The sequence below is a fragment of the Sarcophilus harrisii genome, chromosome 4 (assembly GCF_902635505.1).
Source record: "Sarcophilus harrisii chromosome 4, mSarHar1.11, whole genome shotgun sequence".
NCBI classification, from domain to species: Eukaryota; Metazoa; Chordata; class Mammalia; order Dasyuromorphia; family Dasyuridae; genus Sarcophilus; species Sarcophilus harrisii.
This window is the reverse complement of record NC_045429.1, coordinates 35,321,800-35,341,896: the sequence shown is the minus strand read 5'-3', so window position 1 is coordinate 35,341,896 and position 20,097 is coordinate 35,321,800. Positions and strand designations below refer to the sequence as shown.

At 39.8% G+C, this 20,097-nt stretch overlaps 1 protein-coding gene across 1 annotated transcript in view; it reads right to left on the bottom strand.

The window, feature by feature from the left end:
- The window catches only part of LOC100923253 (guanylate-binding protein 4), a 76,822-nt gene that overhangs the window by 4,326 nt on the left and 52,399 nt on the right, over positions 1 to 20,097 (bottom strand). The window contains exons 2-8 of the mRNA XM_031969361.1: positions 10,889 to 11,084; positions 7,310 to 7,437; positions 7,081 to 7,190; positions 5,590 to 5,786; positions 4,063 to 4,308; positions 2,339 to 2,619; positions 341 to 553 (exon numbers count right to left, since the gene is read on the bottom strand). Of these exons, the coding sequence (XP_031825221.1) occupies positions 341 to 553; positions 2,339 to 2,619; positions 4,063 to 4,308; positions 5,590 to 5,786; positions 7,081 to 7,190; positions 7,310 to 7,437; positions 10,889 to 11,084 (1,371 nt within the window). The remainder of the gene's footprint in view (positions 1 to 340; positions 554 to 2,338; positions 2,620 to 4,062; positions 4,309 to 5,589; positions 5,787 to 7,080; positions 7,191 to 7,309; positions 7,438 to 10,888; positions 11,085 to 20,097) is intronic.

Genomic DNA, 20,097 nt, shown 5'->3' with positions numbered 1-20,097 from the left:
TTTGGATACATGATGATCTCAAGAGTAACAAAAAGCCAGGCCACCAGGAGGTCCACCTGTGGACATCACAATTCATTCCAAGCTGGAACCTGAGCTACCAAGCAAGCCTGCAGTAGGCCTGGCCTCTTAGGACCTCTTATGGCCAGCTTCCTAAATAGCTTATTCTCTAGACTGAAAGAAGGGATTTCTATCAAGAACTTCCAGGTGAGATGTGAACAAAAAATCCCCAGGGCTCTAGACTTTCTCCTTTTGAATGTTATTGGTAGGAGATAGTCACTGCTCCAATGCCCAGTGGAAACAATGTAACATCATTATTCCTGGCCTTCTGGTCTTTCCTCACCTTTAGCCCTTTCCTGGGCAGTTGATGATAATTATTTATTATTTCTTCTCTTTCTTTCCTATAGATATTGTAACCCCCTGGCACAGAGAAGGTGCCTTCAGAAATGGCTTCTTTCAGGGACCATGAGAGGTGCTCAAGCTGATCTTGACAGTATTTCGTTGATACTTCTTCATTTTGACGTATGAAACCATATTTTTCAGTTTCTAAGATTTGCTGCCAGTGAAATAGAAAGAAAGAAAAAAGGATGAGTTTTAATAGTAGTAATAATAACAGAAGATGATTGACACTGTGTCTCAGACTTAGACAAGTATTTTAAATGCCCTATTTCATTGTGAAGGGGGAGCTTAAGAAACCATGGAGAAGTCTATTGTTTGGTTTTGGGTGGTTTTTTTGGCATAATGTCTAGTGGAGTCAAATGAAAACCAAATCCTGGCTTGGGAGCTTGGAGACATGAAGTCTGCCTTTAAATCTCCTACTCCAAGACAACTCTGAGATACCACTACACACCTGTCAGACTGGCTAGAATGACAGGGAAAGATAATGCAGAATGTTGGAAGGGATGTGGGAAAACAGGGACACTAATACATTGTTGGTGGAATTGTGAATACATCCAGCCATTCTGGAGAGCAATTTGGAACTATGCTCAAAAAGTTATCAAACTGTGCATACCCTTTGATCCAGCAGTGTTACTACTGGGCTTATATCCCAAAGAGATCATAAAGAAGGGAAAGGGACCTGTATGTGCACGAATGTTTGTGGCAACCCTCTTTGTAGTGGCTAGGAACTGGAAACTGAGTGGATGCCCATCAATTGGAGAATGGCTGAATAAATTGTGGTATATGAATATTATGGAATATTATTGTTCTGTAAGAAATGACCAACAGGATGATTTCAGAAAGGCCTGGAGAGACTTACACGAACTGATGCTGCATGAAACAAGCAGGGCCAAGAGATCATTATATACTTCATCTGAGTGAAATGAGCAGGGCCAAGAGATCATTATATACTTCAACAACAATACTATATGGTGACCAATTCTGATGGACCTGGCCATCCTCAGCAATGAGATCAATCAAATCTGTTCCAATGGAGCAGGAATGAACTGAACCAGCTACGCCCAGCAAAAGAACTCTGGGAGATGACTAAGAATCATTACATAGAATTCCCAATCCCTCTATCTTTGTCCGCCTGCATTTTTGATTTCCTTCACAGGCTAATTGTACACTATTTCAGAGTTCGATTCTTTTTGTACAGCAAAATAACGGCTTGGTCATGTATACTTATTGTGTATCTAATTTATATTTTAATATATTTAACATCTACTGGTCATCCTGCCATCTAGGGGAGGGAGTGGGGGGAAGGAGGGGAAAAATTGGAACAAGAGGTTTGGCAATTGTCAATGCTGTAAAGTTATCCATACATATAACCTGTAAAAAGGCTATTAAATAAAAAATAAATAAAATTTAAAAAAAATAAATCTCCTACTCCATAGATTGATCACCATGGACAAGTCCTCATTCTCCACAAGAAGTGATTACATCATAAGATCCTCCATGTCCCTGCCAGTCTGGAAAGCCTATCCTAATGGCTGTCTCTTTGGATTGGTCCAAATAAGTGCTGTAAAGTTAAGTAAGACAGAGCAGACATGTGGGCTGACAGGAGATACTGTGAAAGGAAGCTGAGGATGGTAGGATCTACTCTTGAGAAAAACTCCAGGGTGCTCTGAGAGCTCTCAGATGCTGGCTAGTCAGCAAATGTGAGAGTGGGGGTGGGGGGGATTTTGCCTTCTAAGAATGCATTTCAGTGAGGCACAAGGAGGGAGCATTTTTTCATAGCAAGTGAGATTTAGTCTCTAGCTCGTTAGAGAGACCTGGCTCTTCTCTCGTGAGCAAGGGAAACAGGCCTCAAGGTCAAAATAATTGGAAAATGGCTGACCAGTCTCTGTGTTTACTCATAAAAGAGAGGTAAGAGGAAGGATAAATGACAGAGAGAACATACCACCAAGTCTTTCTGATACTTGTGTGTGTCATCCTTGAAAGAATGTTTCATGAAAATTGAGAGGGCTTCCTTCTCACACTCTGTATGTATGCTTAGCAGGTCCTGGAGAGTCTCTGTGGGGAAGTCCACCTTCAGGGCCATCTGTTCCACATAATGCTGTGCAGCTTTTTGCACAGCAGCTGGGTTCTCAGTCTGAGCCAAAGACAACACTGCATTCTCCAGACAGGGAACATCACCACTGGAGATTGTCTTCACATAGGTCTCCAGCAGCTTTCCCAAGCCTGACATACAAAAAGAAGATGATGGGAAAAGAACCATCATTCAATGGGGTACAAGTGTCAGCCATCTAGGAGAACTCATGTCTAGCCAAAGATCTTTGAAAATAATCTTAGGAAGTAAGTTCTCACCACAACTGGACAATTTTGACTAAAGGGGAGATCAGGACACTGAGTAATGCAGCCTCTTGTATTTTTTAAAGATGTAAATGGTTAGGAAATGTCAATTATTTATCAAGCCTAAATGTCCCTCTTTCCAAAATTTTCTTATGTGTCCTAATTTTGACCTGTGTCATCAAGAGGAATGGATCCAAGTATTCTTCCTTGGGTTTATTCTTCTGGGAACATCTATCCTTTCACTAATTCTAGTTCTCTTGCTCTGGCAACATTTAACCTTGCCTATATGTACCTAAAATGTTCTGGCCAAAAATGAACACCAAATAGCAGCTATTGTCTACCTGGAGCTAGATAATATCAGGGGGAGAATTATTTCACCTACTCTCAACAATAAATTCTTGAAAAAATATTTTATTTCAGACTGTATAATCATATTGAATTTATAATCTATGGAATCAACCAGATCTTTTCCCCAAGCATTGTTGTCTAGTCATGTCTTTGCTATCCTCTACTTAAGGGGTTTTTTAATATCCAAATGGAAAACTTGGCTTTTCTTTTGGAAGGATTCATTATCCATTTAGAGTCATTGACTTAGCCTTCCCAGATAGTTTTGGATTTCATTTGATGTATTAGTTGTTCCTTTGATCTTCAGGCCATCTCCACATTGGATTATCATTCCATTTGCATGTTCTATAACTTTGCTAGTTAGAGAAAGGCCCAAAGCCCTAAACCTTAGCAATATAACCTTCCCTTCAATTTGACTTCTCTTAAGGGTCATTCAATATGTTTTAAATCTATCTCATAGTATTATCATGTTATATCTTGATTTTGTTCATATTCATAGCATGAAATTATATTAAATAGTCTCTTGAAATCTAACTATGCTAAATTGACTCTATTCTTATGATCTGTACGAAACCTATAACAGCAACCAGCAAGGAAATTTGTTTAATCTTATTCCTTTTCTTTGCGCTCACAAACCATCCTCTTAATGATATGCTTACAATTTGGTCAAAGATGGAAGTGCAACATACTAGTTTATAAATTACTGATTCCATTTGCTTCTCCTTTGGACAATGAAGACCACTGCTTTGCTCTACTCCTGTAGCAACTGTCTAATGGAGACTTTCTTTCCATCACAGAACACAAACATTATCTCAGAGTGCATGTTTCTAGAGATTTTTAAACTGAAATATGGATTTACAAGAACAAAGAAACTTATGCTTATACAAGAATTAATACAAAAATTTTACAATATTTATACATGAATAAAGAGATAAGGAACCCATCTCAAATCCCAATCAAGTATGCAGTGGGACTAAGGAAACTTACGATTTCCATTGATCATGATACCCCCACTAAGAGTCTTGGGTTTTGCATTGGAAAAGATGTAAGAACAAAAGTAGTCTGTCTGAGTCCTGAACGAAGCCTCCAGCTGGCTTTCTGGGACATCTTCAAGATGGGCTAAGAGTGACTTATCATTGGTTGGACGGTCAAAAGTAAAACACTTCCTTTTTGGAAAGAATTTTCTGATGCACTCTCGTGGAAGGTTGGCCATTTCAACTCTGGGGTTTTTGCCTGAGGAATAGGAAAACAGGGATCAAGGTAAATGGTACAGGCCTAGAACAAATAGCTGAGGAACATGTTTAAGACTGGGAATTGCCTTTTCTTCTTGAAACCCTTAGCTCTTTGGAGGTTTCTGGTATTAGACTACCTCTAAGAAAAGCACTTGGGAATCCCTGCAGCTTTTCAGTAATCATCCCATAGTTATTCTGTTTGTTTACTTGTCTATCTTTTTTAGGTTTTCTCTCACTAACATATAATCTTTTTGAGAGGAACTATTGCATTTTTTCCCCCTGCATGCCCAGCAACTAGCATTGCCCCTCAGGTAAAATAGATATTTATTCAATGCTTGTTGATTGAAATAGAAGGAACTCATTGTCAAACATGATTTCAAAATATTTTCAGTGGCATTAGTATCCCTGCCAGTATTCCATCAGAAAGTTAGTTCCCAGCCTACAATGAAGATAGGGCACAATAAGAGATATGTACTTTTAGGAATATAAGGCTTTATGAAGCATTAAAGGAGAGAGATTACTAGAACAGTGACAGAGGTACATGAGAACATGTGATGGTCAGTCAGAAGTCTTTAAGACAAATAAGACATGTTTGAGAGAGACATATCCAATCTTTTTCTAGACGTCTCCCTGGGAGAAACCCCCTGTCCTTATTAGTCAATGGATGCATATTTAGGGTATTCTTAGAGCGATTTTGGAATTCAAACTCTTAATTTTATAGTTGAGGAAAATGAGATTTGGAGACATTGACCAAAGTCACCTGGGCAGTAAGAGGCCAGAGTTGAAATTTGTACCCAGGGCTTCTGATCCCAACTGCCCATTTCCTTTTTTTTTTTTTTTTTTTTTTTTTTTTTTTTTTTTGCACAACATAACCTCTCAAGAATATGCCTTTCTCTTTTTATCAAAAAGATCTATGAGAGAAGAATCTCTCAAGCTTTGCTTTGGAGTGAAGGAAATAAATTTTAAAATCTAATAATTTCCTTTCATTGAAATTCCATGCTCACCAACAACTATAGGGCATTCAGAAGCATCACCCTCATTTTATAAATTCACAAAATACAAAGCCCTAATAAAAGCTGGAAAAAGTCAATTGTCTCAGGGACTACTCCCCTTGGGATAGGTCATTAGGGTATGGAAATTCTGGAGCTACAAAAAAAGAGATTAACTTAAACTCCAGGAATCAGCATCTAAACTTCAAAGAAAAGGAAATACATTTGGTGTCAGTTCCTTCTGTACTGCCCAAGGCCACCCATATGCTCAATCTTGATTTCCAGGAAATTACCTTTACTAAGCTTCAAGGCATTTTCCAGGTACTCATCTGAAGTAATGGGGCGTCCATCTATCTTCAGTTCCAGCGTGAAATCCCGCACTACCCACACAAAGTCTGGGAAGAAGCCCACAAACTCTTCAGACTCCTCTTCTCCGACAACATTAGGTGAAGATTTGATTTTGATTAGCTTGGTCAGCTCTGTCACGTATCTGAGGTCACGGATAAGGAAAAGGCAACAATCCCAGGACCATCAGTTCCCACTCCTAGTTCTACTTTTATGCTATTCTCTTCCCTCCACTGAGTCTTATAAACATTCTCTCCCTCTCCTGGAGGGACTTCTCTACTAATGGATTTCAAACAATGATGTAAAAGGAGAAAGGAAGAGCTTTTCAGTGGAGCCCCTTGATCAACTTGCTGCATTCTTCAGTTAATGTGTTGAGACATTAGGTCTCATCTTGTTTCCGGACAGCTATAATATTAGAACATCAGATCTTATCCTGAACCAGACACTCAAGAAACATTTACTAAATGCTTACTATGTATCTGGCACTATTCAAAGTCCTATGATCTAGCATAAGAGATGAGGAAAGGTCAGACTAGTAGGAAAAGAAAGAGGATTAATCATGTCATGAAACTCTAGGGAGGGTATCTAGGAGAAGAACTTGCTCCCCAGTGGCAAAGGCAAAAGAGAAGTCAGGGAGGATGACATTTGAAAAAGGACCAACAGATACAGTACTTTATAGATCATTCGTCACTTTGAATAGAGGAGTTTCAGCTGAATAATGAGGTCAGAATGCAGACTGCAAAGGTTTTAGAAGATAGTGAGAGAAAGGGAAATAGAAGTTTTGGACATAGGCAACCTTTTCAATGAGTTTCAATATGAAGGAAGGTAGAGATAGAGAATTGTAGAATTTTGAGAAACTTGAAAGCATTGAATGATGGTTTTTAAAGGATGAAGGGAAAATAGCTGATTTTGTAGATGACAGGGAAGCAGCCAATAGATAAGAAGGATTGAAGATTAGTGAAAGAGGAAGGATGTGAGAAAGGATAACTTGTTGGAAAAGAGAGAATGAAATGGAATCAAGGGAGTGTGAAAAAGGCTTGCTTTGGCAAGGAGAAGGGCCATCTTTTCATACAAGAGAGGATGGGATGTAGAAGAAGACTTTTGAGTGATGTGAGATGAAGAATAGGATAGAAGAAGCTTGGCAATGATGAGGCAGAGGGAATGATGCAATGATCAAGCTCTTCATTGTGGGAATAGAATACTTAGGTATAATGGCGTTCTGAACCATGGTCCACCCAAGTCTGAGCTTACTGCCAGACTATCATCCAAGGATCAGCCAATCTGTCCTGAAACATTGAGCCCCAGAAGGTTGAGCACCCAAAGATGGGTATTTCTGGGTAGAGTAACTCGTGAGGACAGCTCTTCAACTCTGCAGAACCTGTCCTGGTAGGGGAGCACCTGAAGGAGGTCATGGATGTTCTGAAGTTCTGAAAGGATACTGCATCTGTTCCAAGGCCTGGTGGTTGATGGTGTTCATGCTGTTGTACACAAAAGTGCTGCTGAGCAGGACGGCCAGGGCAAAGATCCACGAGTCATTCTTGGGGTCACCCTACAAACAGATGATGTCAGTGGGGCTGCTGGGGTGGGGAGGGGGAAGAGCTCATTCCTCCTTAAGTCACAGGGACCTAAGGGAGGGGAATTGAGTGAGCAGAATGTCACTGTTTTTACCTTTTCCACATCTCCAAGGCCCTCCGTGTCAAGCAGAACTAAGACATGGTCCTGTTTGCTGGGGTGAGGGAGACACCACATCCAGATACCCTTTGTCTCAGACTGCACGGTAGAGCCCAGGGAGAAGCCTGCAAGGGAACAGTGAGACATGAGGGTCCAATGGAGGCAGAAAGTCTAGAGGCTTCAGTAGCCCAACTCCTGGGATCATAGCTAGCATTTATATTGCACAATCCATAAGTCTTCTCTCCTTCTGTCTCCATAATTATCCTGTAAACTGTGACTCCACATTGGAATTTGGGTACTGCTGACTGCAAGTTCACTCTTCTATCCCCTTTGAGGGCTTGTCTAGAATGCCCCTAGACCGAATATATACATAAAGATACTTTTTCCTGATTCCCTTATAAGCCAAAATATGTTCTTTTTAAGAAAACTTATCTTTCTTTTCCCTATTTTCTATCACTTAGGTTGGGGCGGGTATTGTTTTGTTGGCATTTATTTTGTAATTATTGTTTGCATTCTTTTAAAGTATCCTTGTCATTTGAGTTCTATAATTTCTGTACTCATTAGTTTGCCAGATTTACCTTAATTTTGCCAGTAGCAAAGCAGGGGTGACCCGACGGGAGTCTTGGACAATTATTTGCTACATTTGAGTGTGAGAGCCAGAGATACCCAGCTCATGTAGGTTTGAACCCTTACCAAGAATGCTGCTGTGGCAATGCCGACTCCTATGTAGACACATGACTGAAAGGTCTTTATAAACATTTTAAAGGAATATAACATCTTGGGAGTTTCCTAGAAACAAAACAGTTAAGCTGGGGCTCCATGAAAGCTTCTGACAGCAAGAACTTTGCCAGATTCAGAGAGAAATTTAGGAAGGGGAAAGCTGGCTGGTGTGACTGATGACATCCTACTATGTTTTTCTGGGACTATGCAAGTTTATTTGGGGAGTTGGTGGTGGAAGCTTGTAGAGGATTTGTCCAGGAGGAGCCTGGTAATGACTAACTTCTTGTTATCTAAGTTGATCTTGTTCTTCTTGTCCTGAAAATGTTGTATTATATGAAGGCATACTGACTTGATGTGTTATGAATATCCCTAAACCCCATTGGAACTCTCTTGATAGACAGGCCTGCTTGACCATTAATAACCCTGAGTGCCTTCTCTTTTGGGGGGGAACTTAGTAGAAATGGAATCTCAACACAGAGGGATACTCTTCTGGCAAACAAGAGATATATTATTGCATATGTATGTAATATACATATTATAATATATATGCATATATTATACAGTCGATTCTATATAGATTATTTGAACAGTCTTTAAAATAGCACCACAAAAGAATTAATAGTAGACAGAAGACTATATCTTCATAGCTGTGTACAAAAGAACTTTACTAAACCTACCTGAAAGAAATTATGAAATAAAATAGTTTTTCAAAAGAAAAGTAACTCAATCAGAGTCAATGAAGATTTTTTTTTTTATTTTTCAGAGTTCAAAACCAGTCTTTTTAGACCCAGACTTGGGGAACTGGATCAAGGTTTACCTATATGGCTTAATTTATATTTTAATTCATGGAATTCAGGAACTTTGTCTTCCTTCAAGATGACATGAGGGGTCTTATTGTCCTTGCTACCACTAACAGCCATTGTTGACCTATGACTAAGTAAGGCATTACTTTGGGTAAGTAAGCCCAAGACAGCAGCATGTCTCAGACCAGTTTGGGTGACAAATATTAAGTCCACTAATTCAACCCTGTCCCCATAAACAGAAGATCCTTTTCCTTTCTTGCAATTAACAAAACTGTTGACCAACTGGACCTCACAAGACTGGAAATCCAGCCTCAGCAAATTCAGCAATCCAAGTAAGGTCAAGATATACCAAAAGTATCAAAGCATCACCTTGATCTTGATCATCACCTCCCATCAGACCTTTGTAGAGATAACTGAAATTCCTTCTCCCAAATCCACTAGAACAGGAGCCTCTTTGATCTCGAACTCTGAAGGTTAACTTCTTGATATTGTTCAGGGTTCATTTTGCAGAGCATCCATTTGATTAGATTATGAATAAATTTTAGAACACAAGCCCCAATGTGGTATAGTGCAAAAAACCCTGACCCAGGAGTAACAGGGTCTGGGTTCAAATATTCTGTTGTTTACTACCTGTGTAACTCTGGGAAAATATCACTATGCCTCTCTGGGGCTGAGTTTATTCAGCTGTAAAAAGAGAGGGGGTGAATTAAATGTTCCCTGTGGTCTTTTCTCAGCTCTCAGTTGAGGAGCCTATCAGAACTATCAATATCCTGAGAATGTTTTTTCCCTTGTGATGTGCCTGCTCTGATTAAGAACAGGAGTGGCTGAGAACCACCTTGTCAGACCAACATAATGCAGAGCAGACACAGGGCTAGCAGTAGCTAAGACAGGCAGTTTCTAGGAGACAAGCTGCCAGGAGACAGCAACAGGAACTTGTCAGGTTTTTAAGAAATGCAGAAATTTTCAGTGCTGGAGTAGACAGATCTCCATGTCGTGAAGACACTAATTTGGGGGAAATTTCATTCACAAATGTCACAGTGCGTGGTCTAGCTCTTTGGTGGTCCCTCTATCACCTGGCTCCTTCTCTCCTGCCTGGAATGCTCCCCCCTTTCCTCTCTGCCTTTTGGTTTTCCTGTTTTTCTTTTCAATTCTCAGCTACAATTAAACTACAATTAAGTGAGAAGCTTTTCTGGATCCTTTCGTGCTAGTTGCTTTCCTCTAAAGATTATCTCCCAGGTACCTCATATGCATCCTATTCCTACACAGTTGCTGGCAGGTTGTCTCCCCCATTAGAGTGTCAGCTCCAGGAGGGCAGGGACTGGATTTCCCTTTCTCCATATCCAGGGTGCTTAGCATAGTTTCTAGCATATAGTAGGTAGGCATTTAACAAATTCTTGTTGACTGACTAGAAGGCAACAGTGAATGAAGGATCAATTTTTAAACCTTCATTAGATCTCAGATTTGCCTCATAGCAACTCTAACCCTGTGGCATAATATCCACAAAAATAGACTCCATGAGCAGTCTGATTTCAGAAAAGGCTTACATGAACTGATAATTTGGAAAGTGAGCAGAACCAGGAGAACAATGTACACAGTAACAGCAAGATTATTTGATGATCAACTAAGTTAAATTTGACTCTTCTCAGCAATGCATTGATCCAAGACAGTTCTGATAGACTTGGGATGGAAAAATGGCAACCACATTCAAAGGGACAAGCAGATGGATTGAATGCAGATGGAAACTTACCATTTTCACCTTTTTTGCTTATTTTTTCACTTTTTGCATATTTTTTCCTTTTTGTTTTTATTTATCTTTCACAATATAACTAATGTGGAAAATGTTTAAAATTAATGTAGGTCTACAAACTGTATCAGACTGCTTGCTGTCTTGGGGAGAGAAAACATAAAAGAGTGAGGGAGAAAAAAAGTTAGAGCTCAAAATCTTACAAAAATGAATTTTGAAAGTTATCTATATATGTATTTGGAAAAATAAAATGCTAATGAAAAAAACTCTTACATAAGTAGACTCTCAGAGCCCAGGCCCTCCACTTACCTGAGTTCTTTCCTGCCAGCCTGTTCATCAGGTAGGACTTTCCAGTACGATAAAGTCCAACAATAGCTACCACCACCACTGGCTTGTCGATGGAAGTTAGAATCTGTAGGGCTTTGGGGTTTACCTTCAACTCATCATTACTGTTTTCTACCAGACATATCGGGGCTTCCATGAACACTGCTGGGATCACGGTCACCTGTAAATGCAGAGCAGCATCATAGACAACAATCAAGATGCAGAATTCACATAATCCTCAAATGTGACAGCCTGGGTGAGTCATAAATTAGCCACAGCAGAAGAGAGGCTGTTCTGCATTTGTGAAATTTTAGGTACACCGATCTGGTGGTGACAGAGAACGATGATATTCATTAATAATAGCCTTTATGTAGTGCTTTAAGAGATACAATGCACTTTCCAGATGTTGTCTTACCCTCATGACAAGCCTGGGAGGAAAGTACAATCATTACTTTCTGGGTTTAAACACAGCTCTTTCTGACTCCTGTTCCAACATTCTATTCCCTGCACCTTGAACTGCCTTGGAAACAAGTTTTTATTCTTGATCACCTAGGGGAAATATTCCCAGTCTTTGAAAGCCCCACTCCTAGAAGCTTTTACGTGGTAGAAAAAGCGTATCTCTTTGCATTATGTTGATCCAGGTCCACAATAGCCATGGTCGTGAGCTGGTGTGAGGCAGGGATAATAGAGGACAGTGTTTGGGGGACAGTACTTTGAGAAAGATTTTTATTAGTGCCTCGTGCTAGTCCCTTCTAGTGTTACCTGAGTGACTAATCCATTGCCCCTATGACTGCCTAGGTGACAGAGGGCCAGGCTCTGCAACCTTGAAAGCCAGTTCCAGTGTGGTTTCCCCTCCACTAGGCTGAGGATCCTTGATTCCACATTTATAAGAGACTTCGGGAAACCCAACCCCCCCCCCCCCGGTCCCATTCCCTGTCTGCACCCACATCCTTTCATGCGCTCCCAGCTCTCATCTTCCTCTCAGCTCTTCTCTGCTCTTCTTCTCTCCCCTCTTCTTTCTATGGCTTTTCAAAAGCCTTCTCTCGCTGAGAGTAAGGAAGCAGGGGCGGGCGGGCGCAGGAAATCGAAACCAAAAGCGCATCTTGCCCCTGCTGACTCCTCAGCCTAAAACGGGCGGAGAAAGAGATCTGGGGCTTTCGGAAGGGAGGCGAGGGCCCAAGTCTCCCCCGGGGATAGTCTAAAGCCAGCCCCCGGAACCTTCGTTCCTGGCAGGAGGAAGGGAGCCCGGGGCCCCGCGGGGCAGAGTTTCCCGGCAGATCGCCAGGTCCGCGAAACGTCCCCGGCCGCCGGCCTTACATCAGTGCTAATGGACCAAAATCTTGTTTTCTGCGGGCATTGAATCTCATGCCATACACAGCTCACGGAGGACCACGAGGTGGCTCCAGAGCGCGCCGAGTGCCGGGACTGGAGTCAGGTCGATTCGTGTTCCTGACTCTGAATCGGGTCTCGGACCTTTACCGGCCGTGGGTCCTGGTCTAGTCACTTAGCCCCGCTTGCCTCCAAGGAGCTGCAGAAGGAAAGAGCAGGACGCTCCTTGCCGAGACAATCCCAAAGTGTCACGAAGAGCCGCGCGGGACTGAAAACCAGCAGTTCTTTGGACCATGGCTCTGAACCCATCAAATATCTGATCTTTAAAATCAGGGTTTCTGGTCACTAGGACTTTGTGGTCATCACAGTGTGGAAATGGGTTCTGTTGCAAGTGTGAGTTGACTTTTGTAGGCACTGTGGGAGAGCAGACTGAATGAGTATTTTTTTTTTAGAGATTAACCTCCTCGGCTATTAATTAGTTCATTGATTTTTAACCTTGTTTAGGTCTGAGTGTTCTAGCTGAGAGAGCTGAACTTATTTTATCTCCAGTCAATAATAACTAATTTGGAGAAATTTGAAAAATCAGGGGGATTGGAGGGAATAGGTAGTCCTCCATCCTGTGGGTCACACAACATAGACTATGTTTCATTGGTATCTTTGAAGTCCCAATTAAATCCTGCTTTCTACAGTAAACCTTCCTTGGTACCTCTTCATTCTAGTATTGCCCTCTGTAGATTAACTCTAATTTTCCTAGTATAGGAAAAGCAACCTATTTCTGATTATAAGCCCTTTCTCTCATATTTATTTTTTCTCCCTAAAACTCGGGTCTCATCAATATCACATTGCCCATCCTTCACCTCTTCAATAAACTCCAGTGTTTCCCTGTTTCTTTCAGGATCAAAAATAAAATCCTCTTCTATTTTTTTCACTTGTTCATTCCCCAAACACGTAATCATTCTCTCCACCTGGGCTTGAGCCCCAGCTCACACCAGTCTTCTCACTGGGCATAGCATGAAGGAAAAACAAAGCTGTCAACTAAAGTTGGGGGGTTTTGAATATGGTGTGCTTGTGTGTAGTGGAAGAGAGATGCTTTCTCATAAGACTCTAAATGTAGAATTGTAAAGGATCTCAGAGGCCATGGGCTTCCTGTGTTCATTGGAACCTAAATTCCAAATTGTCTTCAGAAATTAGTTTTAACATAAAGATGAGAAAGGGGAAAATTGTAATATTCTATTGAAAAAATCTAGTGGTCCAGAGAGACCATCTCATTGGGGGAGAAAGAAGTAGCATTGGATATTTATTTTTGCATTCAATTAAAAAAAATCTCATAAACATTTGGTTAGGATCAAAGAATGTTTAGACTTCAGGTTAGCATAAGATTAATTTATCCACTTTCCAATTGCCATTCATAATGGTGGGCCTAATGGGCTCATTGAATTAGTTCATTTATCTAAGACTTCAAGGTAAAGTTTAATTACCCCACTGGCTACTTAGTCATGAATACAGTGTTCTGCTTTCACCCTGTTACATCTACAGACAGAAACTTGGGGAAATTTAGAGTAGATTTTGCTCTACCTTCAGTTTTGAGAGAGAGACAATCAGATAGACAGACAGAGACAGAGAGATAGAGAGAGAGAAAGGTGGGAGTGAGGGAGGGAAAGAGGAAGGAAGAAAGGAAGGGAAGGCAAAAAAGTGGAAGGAAGAAGGGAAAGAGGGAAGAAGAAAAAGAGGAGGATGGGGGAGGAAGAGGAAAAAGAGAACTAGAAGATAAGGCTTTGGAAGACCACTTCCCAAAATATCCCTCTACTTCACATCCCTAAATCGTCAAGGACAACTGGCAGCCATGGAAGAGCAGTTGGCAGCTTTCATAGGGAAGGATGGGGCAGGATGTGTGGCTCTGGTCCCCATATTAATGAAGCCCAATTTAATCTTTCTCTTCAGATCTACCTCTAGGTGCCAAGGAGTTTTGCTTTCAAAGGCACCGGCAAGAAGAAAACCATTTTCCAACTCTCACCCTTGTTTAGCCTGCTGCCCTTGGGGTGCAGCCCTCTGAGTTAATCCATTGAGTTAAAGAGTTAGAGGAAAGAAATTCCAGGAATGCTGTATCCTAGGTTTTTTAAAGCACATTTCAAAGACTTCAGAGGAAAGCTATGTAGGATGCTATGGATAGGGGGTCATTTATATGGGGGATGCATCAACCTTAGTTTCCTCATCTGTAAAACTGGGATAATAAGAACACCTTGTTTACAGGGATATTATGAGGGTCAAATAAGAAAATCTATACAAATTGCTTTGCAAATGCATATAAATGTTAGCTATGATGAAGATGAAAGCATATGTTTGAGCTCCAGAGGCGTCCTTTTTCTTCTTCACTTCCTAGGGCCAGATTTTATTTATCCCTGCCTGGCATCTTGTTGATACTGTCTCCAGCAGTGAGCATTTGACAGATCTCTTTGTCAGAATGCTAATAACTTAGGGTTATTAGCCATCTTGTTAGAAAAGCAGGTGAAATCCTTCTTTGTTTTTGTTGAGTCCCTTTGCATCTAGATCCCTTCCAAACTCTCCTTCTACCCTTTGTATCCTCACTGCCAGTACACTGCCCCTCCTCCTCTCTAGCCTAGAGAAATTCTTCTTGAATTTAAGTAAGGGCAATTTAAAACAACTAAACTTCCTGCCAACTCTGAGTCGGATAAAAATTGAAACTCATTTGATTCTAGAAAATCAGCCCATTCCTGTGCTGTGCTGTGTTTTCATTCTCTCTCTTTCAAAATCTCTCTCTCTTTTTCTGTGTGTGTGTGTGTGTGTGTGTGTGTGTGTGTATTATGACAGGATAGTGTGTTCAAATAGTAGGGGAATGGGATATGGAAAGATGAGAAGAATGACAAAAGAGAGGGCACATTGAGGGAGATAGCGGTCATTAGCCACACTTTAGAGGAGGGTGAAAGGAAAGAGAGAATGAATGAAAGGAATACAACTAGCAATAGTAATTATAAAAAAAAAATTCAAAGCAAGTTTCTCTGATGGAATATTATTGTTCTCTGGGAAATGATGAACAGAATGCTCTCAAGAAAACAAAAAAACCTGCGAAGTTTTCCATGAGCAAATTGAAGTATATTATGTACAAAGAAACAGCAATGTCCTGGGTTGACCAGCTGTAAATGACTTTGTTATTTTCAGTAGTATAATCACCCACACCTAATCTGGACTTATAATGAAAAATCCCATCTATACCCAGAGAAGGATCTGGTTGTGTCAATACATATTGAAGCATTCTCTATTTTTCTATTCTCTCTTTTATTTTTAACTTAAGTTTTCTTGAGGATTTTCATTAGGGTGGGAGATCTATGTTTTCTCTCACAATTGACTTTTATGGAAATTTCTTGTATGGCTTACATGTGGTTTTTAAATTATGGATATTATGGATAGGGATAATGGAGAGAATCTAAAACGCAGAGATGACCTTACAAGATCCTGTGCAATTATTTGCTGGATTTGAATATGAGAGCCAGAGATACCCAGCTCATGAATTTTTAGCAAGTGATCAGAGTGCTCTAATTAATCACAGGAGTAGCTGCCAACCACATGATCAGACCAAAATAATGCAGAGCAGAAGCCATAACCCTGAGGAGACACTGGGGCAGACGGATATCCATGTCATGAAGACACTTATTCTGGGGTAATTTCATTCACAAAGGTCACAGTGTGTGGTCTAGCTCTTTGGTGGACCCTCCACCACCTGGCACTTTCTCTCCTGTCTGGAATGCTCCCCCTTTTCCTCTCTGCCTTTTGCTTTTCCTGGTTTTCTTTTCAATTCTCAGCTACAATTATGTGAGGAGCTTTTTCTGAATCCTTTCATGATAGTTACTTTCCTCTAAGGATTGTTCCCAGGTACCTCATATGGATCCCATTCATACGCAGTTGTTTGCATGTTGTCTCCCCCATTAGAGTGTCAGCTCCTGGAGGGTAGGTGTGATGACCACCTATTTTAAAATCTGCCAGAGTCAGGAATTCAGGTTAAGGGAAAATCTTCAATCTTTATTCTCAGTAGAGGTGAAGAAGGATTGGAGGTGAAGGGGGATCGGAGGTGAAGGGGGCATCACAATAGCAATGTGTGCAGCTGCGTCAAGAAGCCAGCCAGCAGTCTCTTTCCCCTCCTTTCTCCGCCCCTCTACCTCCACCCACCAAAATCGTCATTTCCTACACAACACATCAGGACTTGCAAAAAGAGTTGGCGGGGCCATTCTTTCTCCAAGCATCTATATTAATAGAGTATGGTCCAATTACTATTTAGCCTCACGTGCTTGGGACCTCAGTGCATCAACTCGAGTTTCAGCTCATTACAGGTAGGGATTGGATGTCCCTTTCTCCACATCAGGGTGCTTACCATAGTTTCTAGCATTCAAGAGGCATTTAACAAATTCTTGTTGACTGACTGGAGGGCAAAGATGAATGAGGGGCCAATTTTTAAACCTTCATTGGGATTCAGACTTGTCTCATAGCAACTCTAACCCTGTGACATAATGGCCTGTCAAAAGTGAGCCCTAAGAGGCTGATTTCAGAACAGCCTGGGACGAATTAGGTGAACTGGGGCTGAGTGAAGTAAGCAGAAGCAGGGGCAGATTGTGTAACAAGATTGTGTGCTGATGACCTGTGATGGACTTGGCTCTTCTCAGCAATGCGTTGACTGAAAACAGTTCTAATACTCTTGGGTGGAAAAGGTCAACCACATCCAAGGGGACAAGTACGGAGACTGAAAGAGAATCAAAGGATACCATTTGCACCATACTTTTTTTGGTTGTTTGTTTTTCTTTTTGCTCATGGTTTTTCCCTTTTGGTCTTATTTTTCTTTCACAATGTAACTAATGTGGAAATATGTTTAAAATCATTGTACATGTATAACCTCTATGAGACTGTTCTTGATGAGGGAGAAGATAAGAGAGGGAGGTGAAAAACTGGAACTCAACATCTTACAAAAATGAATGGTGAAAGCTATCTGTATGTGAAATTAAAAAAAATAAAATACTATTGAAAAAAACACAAAAATAGTCTCATAGCCACTTACCTGAGACACTCTACTTACATGGCTTTGACCATGCCAGCCTGTTTATCAGGTAGGATTTTTCATTACAGTACAATCCAACAATAGTTACCACCAGCACTGGCTTAGTGTTTGAAGTTTGAATCTGTAGGGCTTTGGGGTTTAACTTCAACTCTTCCTTATTATTTTCTACCAGACATATGGGGGCTTCCATGAACACTGCTGATGCCATGGTCACCTGTAAAGGCAGAGGAGCCCTTTAGCATTCAAGTTGCGGAATTTACATAATCCTCAAGTGAGACAGACTACATAAGTTATAGATTAATAACAGCAGAAGAGAGGCTGCTCTGTACTTGTGAAATTTTACATTTAGGAACACAGAACTGGTGATGACAGATAATAATGATAATAATAATAATGATGATGATCATAATAATCTTTCTCTATTGCCTTGAAAGATATAAAGCATTTTATAAATGTTATCTCATCCCCATGACAAGCCTGGGAGATAGTATGATGAGTATGTCCATTCTTATAGATGAGGAAATTGAGGCAGAACCTTTCTGGGTTTAAATACATCTTCCTGATTGCTGGCCCATCACTCTATCCCCTGCATCACTGAGCTGTCTTGACCAAGTCTTTATTCTTGATCCTAGAGCATTCCTAAGCGCCTAGAGAAACTATTTCTAAATTTTGAAAGTCCCCTAAAAGTCTAAATTTTGAAATTACTTGGTAGAATAATCATATCTCTTTGCATTATGTTGATCCAAGTCAACAATGTCCATGGCCATGAGTTGGTGTGAGACATGGATGATCTTAGGCAATACTTTGAGATAAATAGTTTTTTATTAGTGCTTGGTGCTACTTCCTTTTTAGTGTTGCCTGAGTGACTTTGGGATAATTTTGATCCATCCTTTTCTTCTCCCATCCCATCCTGAGGTGTCTGATTACTTCTTCAACTTCTATTTCCTTATTCCTGTTTTGTCCTCTGAATTTATGGAAACCACAGAGCTCCTTGGTTTGACGGTAACATGGTACTGATCACTGGGATTATGGTAGAGTGGATAGAATTGTTTTGGGAATTGAGAAGTCATAAATTAATACCATCTCTGTCATAGTTATGGATTGCTTCTAATAGTTTTTTAGTTGATTCTCTAGAGTTCTCTAAGTATACCATCATATCATCTGCAAAGAATATTAATTTCATTTCCTCATTACCTATTTTAATTCCTTCAATCTCTTTTTCTTCTCTTATTGCTAAAGCTAGCATTTCTAATACAATATTGAATAGTAATGGTGATAGTGGGCAACCTTGTTTCATCCCTGATCTTATTGGGAATGGTTCCTATTTACCCCCATTACATATGCTTGTTGATGGTTTTAAATAGATGCTACTAATTGTTTAAGGAAAAGTCCATTTATTCCTATATTCTCTACTGTTTTTTTTATTATAGCTATTTAATGACAAAACATATGCATGGGTAATTTTTCAACATTGACCTTTGCAAAAGCTTCTGTTTCAACTTTTCCTCTCCTTCCCTCCACCCTTTCCCCTAGTTGGTAGGTAGTCCCATAAATCTTAAATATGTTAAAGTATGTATACAATATAGGTATACATATTTATACAGTTATGTTGCTGCACAAGAAAAATCGGATTTAGAAAGAAGGTAAAAATAACCTGAGAAGAAAAACAGAAATGCAAGCAATTAATAACAGAAAGAATGTAAATGCTACATTGTGGTCCACACTCATTTCCCAGTGTTCTTTTGCTGGGTGTAGCTGATTCTGTTCATCACTGCTCAATTGCAATTGATTTGGATCCTCTCATTGTTGAAGATAGCCACTTCCATCAGAACTGATCCTCTTATAGTGTTGTTGTTGAAGCGTATAATGATCTCCTGGTTCTGCTCATTTTACTTAGCATCAGTTCATGTAAATGTCTCCAAACCTCTCTATATTTACCCTGCTGGTCATTTCTTCCTGAACAATAATATTCCATAATATTCATATACCATTCTCCAATTGATGGGCATCCATTCACTTTCCAGTTTCTAGCCACTACAAAAAGGGTTGCCACAAACATTTTCCCTTCTTTAATTGTGATATAAGCCCAGTACTAAGACTGATAGATCAAAGGGTATACACAGTTTTCTTAATATGGAACCAGCCCTGCATTCTTGATATAAATCATGCAGTATTATCCTGGGCATGATTTTCTGTAATCTTTTTGCTAATATTTTATTGAAGATTTTTGCATCAATATTCATTAGGAAGATTGGTCTATAATTTACTTTCTCTGTTTTCTTCCTACCTGGTTTAGATATCAGTACTATGTCTGTGTCATAAAAGGAATTTGGAAAAATTCCCTATTTTTTCAAATAGTATTGGAGTTAATTGTTCTTTAAATGTTTAGTAGAATTCTTATGTAAATCCATCTGGTCCTGAAGATTTTTTCTTAGGGAGTTGATTAATATCTATTTCTTTTTCTAAAAGGGGACTATTTAAGTAATATATTTCCTCTTCTGTTAATTTGGGCAATCTATATTTTTGTAGGTATTCCTCCATTTCACTTAGATTGTCAAATTTATTGGCATAAAGTTGAGCAAAGTAACTCCTAATAATTGCTCTAATTTCCTCTTCTTTAGTGGATAGTTCTTCCTTTTCATTTTTGAAACTAACAATTTGATTTTTCCTCTTTCCTTTTTTTAATCAAACTATATAAAGGTTTATCTATTTTGTTGGTTTTTTCATAAATCCAACTCTTAGTTTTATTTATTACATCAATAGTTTTTTTTTTTTTTAGTTTCAATTTTATTGATCTCTCCTT